The sequence below is a fragment of the Thamnophis sirtalis genome, unplaced genomic scaffold (genome assembly GCF_051295495.1).
Source record: "Thamnophis sirtalis isolate CommonGarterSnake01/CBP01778 unplaced genomic scaffold, rThaSir2_p1.2 scaffold_13, whole genome shotgun sequence".
Lineage (NCBI taxonomy): Eukaryota > Metazoa > Chordata > Lepidosauria > Squamata > Natricidae > Thamnophis > Thamnophis sirtalis.
In genome coordinates, this window is record NW_028261393.1 from 588262 (window position 1) to 597228 (window position 8967).

General features: G+C 61.4%; 1 protein-coding gene across 1 annotated transcript; it reads right to left on the reverse strand.

Annotated features, from left to right (window-relative positions):
- Positions 1-905: 905 nt before the first annotated feature.
- Positions 906-7134, reverse strand: LOC148042863 (creatine kinase M-type-like). Its single transcript, XM_087727614.1, has 8 exons — positions 6989-7134; positions 5183-5396; positions 3524-3678; positions 3135-3267; positions 2538-2709; positions 2179-2302; positions 1764-1953; positions 906-1306 (listed from the first exon to the last, which is right to left on the reverse strand). The coding sequence occupies exons 2-8, from the start codon at positions 5373-5375 to the stop codon at positions 1128-1130; spliced, it is 1146 nt and encodes a 381-aa protein (XP_087583740.1). The 5' UTR covers positions 5376-5396; positions 6989-7134; the 3' UTR covers positions 906-1127.
- Positions 7135-8967: the final 1833 nt, after the last annotated feature.

An 8967-nucleotide genomic window follows, 5' to 3' on the forward strand; every position in this document is an offset into this window, starting at 1 on the left:
CAGCCTGGGCATGGGCTGAGGGTGGGTTGCTTGGCCAGGAGAAGCCTTGGGGGGCCTCGGCGGACGGGCCCAGAGACACAGCTGCTGATGGGAGAGTGGGCCCCTTGGGTGGGGAAAGCTGCACTGCCCCCCTCCCCCCCTCCCGGCTTCCCTTTGTTTTCTGGGTGCCCCTGCTGTGACTTCCCCCCTCCCCTCCCCCCTGGCCCCTTGGGTGCCCCCCACTCTGTACAGACCCCCTGTAAATACTAGTCCCTTAGCCCCGTATCACTGGGTAGAGATATTAAGCGCCACCTTTTCACCTCTGGACGATGTAAGTTATTCCGGCCCCAAACGATGGTAGTGTCCAACCCTCAATAAACGTAGAAACTCCTGGCTGCGTTTGCTCCCTGCGTCCCCCGTGTGTGTGTGTGGGGGTGCTGGCAAGGCCCTGGGTGAGAGTCCTGCCAGCCTTGGGGGCTCCTGGGGCTGCCAAAACCTCTGGGTGGGCATTGGGGAGAGGACCCCCTCCAAGGGCAGCCCTGCATTGAGAGCCAGCCAGCCAGAGCAGCCCCCTGCTCTTGGGAGACCCCCAAAGGGAGGCAAAAGTAGCCCTCTGCTGATAAAGGTAGACTGTCCCTGTGGGTGGATGCTCAGTCTTCACGGCAGAGCTGGTGGTGGGCTCGGATCCCTTCTGAGAAAAGCCCCTTCCCCACTTAGGAGCCAGTCTTCCCCTCTGCCCTCCCAGAGGCTGTGCCTGGCCTTCATTTGGAGATGACGGGGGTCTGGGCAGGGGGTGGAGGGTGCAGAGGGGCCACTCCTGGAAAACACAGGGGACTTGGGGGGCCCTACAGGAACTGTAGGAACTGATGGAGGACCCCCCTGTCCCCAAGCACGCGCAGAGAGAAGAAAGGCACGGGGGGCCGGGGGGGCAGACAAGGCCCTGGGGCCGAGCGTTTGCTTTATTAACTCCGTCCACAGGGGCTCCCCGGAGGAGGAGAGCGTCCCAGCTGGCAAAGGGCAGCCGCCCCCGGCCCTCGGAGCCCCTCGCGGGGCAGAGCCGAGCGCCAGGAGCTGCCGCTCCGAGTGGCAGGGTTGGGGTCACCCCGGAGTCCAGGCCCCAGGCTGCCCGGGGGGGTCAGTGGGACCCCTCACTTCTGGGCGGGGATCATGTCGTCGATGGCCTGGCCCTTCTCCAGCTTCTTCTCCATCTCCACCATCAGCTTCACACCGTCCACCACCAGCTGCACCTGCTCCACCTCGGAGGAGCCCAGCCGGTCCGCGTTGGAGATGTCGAACACGGCACCCACGGCCTCGGTGTCCACGCCACCTGGGGGGAGGGGAGCACAGCACGCGCTCAGTCCGCTGACCGCCAGCAGAGGGCCAGGCCCTCCGGACCCCTAAGCACGCTGCCCGACAACTCCAGCGGCTGGAGGCCGAGTGGCCGCACCCGGCCGGATTCCTGCCCAGGACAAGGGGCACATGAGCGCCCAGCACAGATGGTGGGCAAATGCCAGCGGCCCTCATTCTTGACTGGGGAAAGGGGCTGCTTTGAAGACAGAAACGAGCCCCCTGGAAAGAAGGGGGGCGAGAAGCAAATTCCCTAGAGCTCCCACCGCCCGCCCACCCCAGGAGGAAACGCAGGGGGTGCTGCAGAAAGCCCCCCCCCCCCGTCCCCTCTGGTGGCATCTTTCCTGCCTGTCTGAAGACAGTCGAGGGGCCAGGACTGGCGAGATGACCCTTTGCCCAAGCCGAACCCCGGGTCCCCTCCCTGCCCCCCCACCCACCTGTGCCGCGTTTCTGCAGGCGGAGACGCTTCAGGATCTCCTCGAACTTGGGGTGCTTGCTGAGGTGGGCCAGCTTGACGTGGACGCCGCCACGCAGGCCGGTGCCCAGGTTGGAGGGGCAGGTCAGGATGTAGCCCAGGTGCTCGTTCCAGCTGAAGGGGTGGCCGTCCTGCTTGAAGATCTCCTCGATCTTTGGGGGGGGGAGCAGAGGTCGGCAGGGGTTCGTGGCAAAGCAGGTGGCACCCACCTCTCTTTTTCTGCCCTCCCCACAAAAGGGCTGTTTCTCCCAGGGGGGTCTTTATGCCACTGACATGGGTGGGGAGCTCCGTCCCCCTCCCCAGCCCTTTGAGGTCGTGGCAGAGAGAGAGCAGGAGCAGCCGTGGTGGCCTGCTGCCCCCCCTGGCCCCCTCCTCACCTTCTGCAGCCCCACGCAGAAGCGCCGGAAGACTTCCTTCATGTTGCCCCCCTTCTGCATGGAGATGACCCTCAGGTGGTCCTCCTCGTTCACCCACACCAGGAAGGTCTTGTTGTCGTTGTGCCTGGTTGGGGGAGGGAGAGCAGAGGCCTCAGGCTCCGTCGGCGCTGGGCGGGGGGCCCCTAAGGGCATCGAGCCGGCCCCTCGGCTGCCCCCTCCCCACTTGCCAAGCGGCTTTCGGCAGCTCTTCTGCTGCGGGGGGGAGGGGGGAGATGCAGGACCCGGGTGAGGAAAGCGGGGCAGCCGGAGCAGCCTTTGGGCCGGGGAGGCTCCGAGGGGGCCGGGCAGGAGCCGCTCACCAGATGCCGCGGGCGTCGGGCCAGTCGCGGCCCATGCCGGAGGCCAGGAGCAGCGGGGAGACGGGCTTGTCGAAGAGGAAGTGGTCGTCGATCAGCTGCTGCTGCTCCGCGTCGCTCATGCTCTTCAGCGGGTAGTATTTGCCCTTGAACTCCCCGGTCAGGCTGTTCAGGGCTGGGGGGGGGGGAGAGCGGGAGACCCTCAGCAAAGGCTGCGCCCCCTCCCCTCCCCCCCAAGGCTTCTCTACAGCCCCCCCCCCTCCGAGCGGGAAGGAGAGAGGTTTACCCTCCGCACCTCCTCAGCTTCCACCCCCAACCCCCCCCCCCCCGGGCTCTCCCACTGGGGCGCCTTCCCGATGGGCGCCGGGAATGTTGGGGGCAGTAGCCCCAATCCCCCCCCCGGAGGAGCGGCGGGGCTAGCGCCACCTGGTGGATCAGCGGGGGAGCCTCCTGGCGGGACCCCGGGCGGCGCTGCCTTCAGCCGGCCAATGGGGGGGCGGCGGGGCTTTCGGGCAAACAGGGCAGCTGAGCTCCTCCAAAGTTTGGGTGGAGACCCCCAATTCTGGGCAAAGCGGCTCCCCCCCCCTCTTCCCCTCTTACCTTTGATGGACAGCTTCTCTATGGCCCGGCGCTCGGCCCGGCTGCAGTGGGGGGGCAGGGTGTAGCCCTTGATGCTACGGCCGGTCCTCACGCGGCTGCTGAGCACGTAGTTGGGGTCCAGATCATCACCGCCCTGCGGGGAAGGAGAGCCGGGGGTCCTCTCTCTGCCCTGGCTGACCAGCCCTACGCCCAGCCCCTTGAGGGAACCCTGCAATCTCCCAGACACCCCCGCAGGAACGCCTGGGGGGCACCTGCCTGGGCTACACGGAGTCTCACACACACACACACACACACACACACACACTTTGGTCTTTGCACCCTTCAACGGCAAGGGCTTCCCCTAAGTTCCTCCCCCTCCCCAGCAAAGGAAGCCCCGCCCCCTCCTGCACCTTCAGGTTTTCGTGGTTCAGGTCGGTCTTGTGCTTGTCGGTGGGCTTGTAGCCTCCGTGGCGGTCATGGATGACCACGTCGAAAAGCTCTTTGAAGGTGTGATAGCATTCTTCGTCACCAGCCACGCAGCCCACCGTCATGATGAAGGGGTGACCTGCAAGGACAGGGGGATTCAGCGGGGAGGAGACCCAGGCCCCCCCCTCCGAAAGACGAGGGGCCGGCACACCTGGAGGCCTCCGCTCACCCCTGCCTGGTTCTCTCGGCTGCCCCAAACACATTTGGGACCAGGCTGGGGCAGATGGGGGGGTAGAGGGGGGGGGCTTGCCCACGAACCCCCAGCAGAATGTCTGGCAGGGGTCAGTTGAAGGCCAGCCAGATTCCACCCCCAGAGGCTGCCCAGGCCGATGCATTTAGCCCCCTTGGACCCTGGTGACATCTGGCAAGCCTCGTTTAGCAACGCTTCTTTCCAGGCAGGCCTTCGCCTCCCCGTTTGTTCCACTCCAAAATGTTTACAAATTCCAAGGAGTAAATTAAAACCAAAACGAAATCTCCCAGAATCCCCCTGCAGGCAGAGCGATTCATAGTGAACATCTAGAGCACTGTTTCTCAACCTTGGCAACTTGAAGATGTCCGGACTTCAACTCCCAGAATTCCCCAGCCAGCGAATGCTGGCTGGGGAATTCTGGGAGTTGAAGTCCGGACATCTTCAAGTTGCCAAGGTTGAGAAGCACTGATCTAGAGTCTAGACGGAACCAACTTTGTTTTGGTCCATGTCAATCATAAGACTGAGAGAAAGGATTTGATTCTTTCACCTGCTTTAGCCCTCTCCTCCCCCATGCCCAGAAGTCCACTGTGCGCATGGTGGGCAGCACACAGGTCAAATCGATTATAGATGGATTGGGTGGATTAGACAAATAGCTAGATAGCGAGACAGAGAGGTGATATAGATGAGAGAGAGAGAGGAAGAAGACAGGTAGGCAGGTAGATTGTCCGGGTGCCCACAGGTGGCTGAAGAAAGGAGGATTGGTTGGTTGTTTGGGAAAGGGGGAAGAACTTTTACTTTTCATTAGGTGAAAATCACGTCCTTTGCAGTCGGTTGCCTTGATATAGACAATAAAACTCTTCTCTAAGGGAGTTTTTGTTTCCTGTGGGCGCATTACTTGGAACCCCAACATTAAACGGACTCTCCATTGTGGCAACCCTGGAGCCTAAGAACGGCCTCAGTCAGGCCAGCTCCAGAGTTGACATAGCGATAGATAGATAGATAGATAGATAGATAGATAGATGGATGGATGGATGGATGGATGGATGGATGGATGGATGGAGGGAGGGAGGGAGGGAGGGAGGGAGGGAGGGAGGGAAGGAGAGAGGGAGAAGAGGAGAAGAAAAATGGAAAAAGAAAAGAAAGCCAAGCTGGGCTCTGCTCTGCCTTCTTCACCCAAAGGCAACCAGCTGCCAACTTGCTCAATGTGATGCCAAGCCCCCGCCAGAAGGGGGAGTGAGCCACAGGGAAGGAGGGGGCACCGCCTGGCACAGCTACAGAGGGCGAGGCCAGTGGCAGCCCCCTCCGGGGCTGCTGCCAATCAAAGGGTGACCTCCTCCGACTGCTGTAGCTGGGATGAGAGGAAACGGGCAGGGGGCACCGCCGCAGGGCCCACCTGGGTTGTCCACGCCGGTCTGGATGACGTCGTCCAGGGTGCAGCCGCTGGCCGTCTCCTTGTCCCTCAGCCTCTTGTACATGTCGAGGGTGATGGCCTTGGCCATGTGGTTGTTGTGCACGGAGAGGTCGGGGTACTCTTCCTCCGCGGGGAAGTTCAACTTGCACTTGTTGTGGGTGTTTCCAAAAGGCATGGTGGCGGCTGACGGCGGGTCCTGCCAGGGGAAGACGGGCAGAGGCTGAAGCGCTTGGCGCTGCAGCAGACCCAGAGCCAGGCGGGAATTTCTGGGCAGACTTGAAAGGGGCTTGTGAAAATGAACCCAGAGACGGAGCCTTATGGGACTCGGTGTCACCCCCCCCCAGAAGAGGCTGCTGGGCTTAGAAAGACGGGGAGGGGTCTTAGGGTCACTGAGAGCCTGGGAAGCTTTCCTCCACCGGAGGGAGAAGAGGATCGGACAGGGGGGGTGGGGAGGGGGAGTCAGAGGTGATCAGTTCGGTCAGATTTCGAAAAGAAAACGAACCAGGACTTCACACTGTGCCAAACTCCACCCTCTCACTGCAGGAGAGGCCTGGTTTGGGGCCACTTCCTCACATTTGGGGTGTCAGATATTGAGTAACAGAAACATTGGGGGGCAGTAAGACCCCTATCTTAAGATTCTAAAGCCAGAACTGGCCATCTCCCCAATGTGGGGCAGCAGATGGGACCCCCTCAATCTCTGGAGATCTGAAGAGTCCTCCTTCTTGCCGTTCTTCAAAACAAACCCGTACCCCCTTTTAGGAGGGGGGGGGTCTGGCTCGGCCACCATCCGAGAAGTCACCCCACTCGCTCCACCTGCTTGGGGGCCCTCAATACCAGAGGGTACCCAGGCCTGAGCCCCTCCAGGAAGCAATGGCTGGGGGCCCAGCTCTGCAGGAGGAAGCCCTTGGCAAGGCAGGGCTTGGAGACCCTCCTCAAGACAAGCCGTCCGCCTTCCCCCTCGCTCGCACCCCAAAAGGCTTCCCAGGCGGGAGAGTCTTAATCCCCAGTGGCCCTCAAACCGAAATGGGGGCCCCTTCTTGAGGGTCGCTGTCAAGGTCGAGCACTAGCGATGTCAGCTGACCCAGGGGGGCCGCAGCTGTGCAGAGCGTCTTGGGTGTGGGTGCCAAGTGGGTGGGAGAGTGGGGAGGGCACAGCCGCTGCCCCTCCCCTTCAGACCCGCCCACAGAAGGCCGGGATAATTTTAGCCTCTCAGAAGGAAGTTTATTTATAGCGGGTTCTTTTTGTCCACAAAAGGGCCCCGGTCAGCGCCTCTCGCGGCTTCTGCGCAGGGCGGCACCTTGGCCAGCGGCATTCCAGGGGCGGCTTTCGACCACTGTCAGCACTCTCTGCAGCCACGAGAGAAGCCAGGCCCCCGGCCTCTGGGGTGGGGGGAGCCCGGGAAGGGGGGGCGGTTGCAGGGGGTGGAGAGGTTGAGCAGAGACTCTGCAGAAGACGGGGCTCTGTCAGGCCCCCCCCCCCGTCTCCAGCCTCCCTTTACCCACCCTTGACCCCCCACACACACACGGCAGGGAGACCACAAGGTCACGGCCAGATCTGTGGCCACCCTCCCCATTCACCCCCACCCCCAAATACCCACTTGAAGAGCTGCCCCTGCAGGCAAACCCCAGCCCTGGTTTCACGGAGGGGGCTTTGCACGAAAGGCAGCATTTTCCAAAAAGGGCCATTTAATTTCCCCCCTAAGTTGCTAGCAAAAGTCCCCCACCTGTTCCTGTCAATTCTGCCCCCACCCCGGCTGCAAATCCAGATCAGAGGGGGGTGGGGTGTTACCTGATCAAGAGAAGCGAAGCCTGCAGAGTCCCAGGGGCTGCCTTGTCTCACTCCGGCACAATAGGTGACCCAAGAGCCCGGGCTGGGGGCTTCGGCATATAAACCCTGGCCCTCGTCCCCATTGGCTGAGCCTGGGCCAGCTGCCCAGCTGTGATTGGATGCAGCACCCTCAGCTCAACTTGAAATTGGGTGGGAGTCTCCGCTCCGGGCACTGGGCACTTTCTGGATGGGGCAGCCGCAGCGCCCTCCCTTGCCCCCTGCGAGGACCTGGCCAGGAAAGGTTTGATTGGGTGACAAGGGCTCTGCCAGAGAGCTGGTGCCACACAGTTCCTGAAGGAGCATCCAAGCAGAAAGAGAGGAAACTTTGCAAAATCTGCGTGCTCGGCTGGAAGAGGCCGTCAAGGTGCCTTGAAAGAGACAAATGGGGTGCCGAGAGCAAGGGGGGGGCTGCTATCAGGGCCCTGAACCATGCTAGAAGCACCCTAGAGAAAGGGGGGGCATCGTCTGTGGGAGAGGAGCCCCCCTTCAGCTGCTCCAGATACGTCTTGCTCCATGCACCCCCCCCCAATGACTCCCAGCTGAAAGCTGAACAGGTGCTGGGCCTCCAGCAGCTGCCCAAACCGGGCCCCCTCCTCATCTCAGTGCGGTAACTGGAACCCTGGCGCTCCTGGGAGGAAATGTTCCCCCCTCCGCCAGGCATTCAGGTTAGGTAAGAAGGACAAGGGGCAGAGCAGAGCCCATCATGCAGTTCCCTCGCTCTGGTAAAGGGCTTTGTAGTCCAACATATGGGACACCCAGTCACTGCCAGCCGCAGGCAGAGACCCGGACTGGTTTCGCAGCCTTCTGCGCAAGCTCAGAGGACTCTTTTTCTTCTGCACCTCCTGGAAAAGTGGGGGGGACCTGGATTAATCTCCCTGGGGAAATTCTCTGGGGCCACAGTTAGAAACACGCTCCATCCAAGAGGGTCTCCTGCAAACTGGGCCTGCCTCAGCCCCCCCACCTCCCAGCCAGAGTGGAATCAGGTTCCTCATTCCCAGCCCCCTTTCTCTAGGGAGAAGCCTCTGTCCTCCTGCAGCTGCCTCTTTGGAAGGATTTATGGGAATTTGATCTCACAGCCCCCCCCCTCCATGCCTGCCTCCCGTCCTACAGCCTGACCAGGTGCATAGAGCTGCCCCTTTGTCCAGACTGGGGGAGGCAGGACCAGCAGCGCATTTACCAGCCCTGAAATGGGGGAGGGAGAAAGGCTGCAGGGATCTTCCCTCGCGGATTCCCAGGCACAGGAGACCCTCCTGCTTCTTCTCAGCATGGCTCCCATCCCCCCCCTGGCTCTGGCTCTGACCCCCCTTCCCTCCCCCAGCCAGCAAGGCCCCACAAAGACCGATCTGGCCTGGGGTCACAGGGGCCTTTCTGGTGGAAGAGGAAGCCGAGTCCACTTAGGGGGAGTCTGGAAGGGCCGCTTGACTTTCCGTCTGGGGCACCAAAGTATCTTGGCAGGCATGCCCCCCCCCCCCCGAGGGCACTGAGAGAGCCGACTCTGCAGGGAGGTCCTGGGTTCTGGGGGGGGGTGAGGAGGCTCCCAAGCACATCTGTTTCCAGTCAGAAGCTGGGAAGTTGCTCCTGGGGGGCACAGCATCTAGCCCCCCCCCTTTCACAAAGGAGAGACAATTTTAGGAAATCCTGCAGAGCCTCTTAGAAATAGTTCTGCTCCTGTCCCAGGAAGGACCCCAGAAATGCGGGGGGGAGAAGTTTCAAAATGTCCCTCCCTCCCTCCCTTCTCTCTCTCTCTCTCTCTCTTTCTCTTTCTTTCTTTCTTTCTTTCTTTCTTTCTTTCTTTCTTTCTTTCCAAAGTTTTCCTCTCCCATAAATTTACTCCTATTTAGCTCCATTTATGGAGAGTTATGATTCAGCCAAAGAGCCTGGGCACCTCCTGCCTCAGTGTCTCCTTCCCTGCATGCTTCTACCCGTTTCTGCCCTTAACC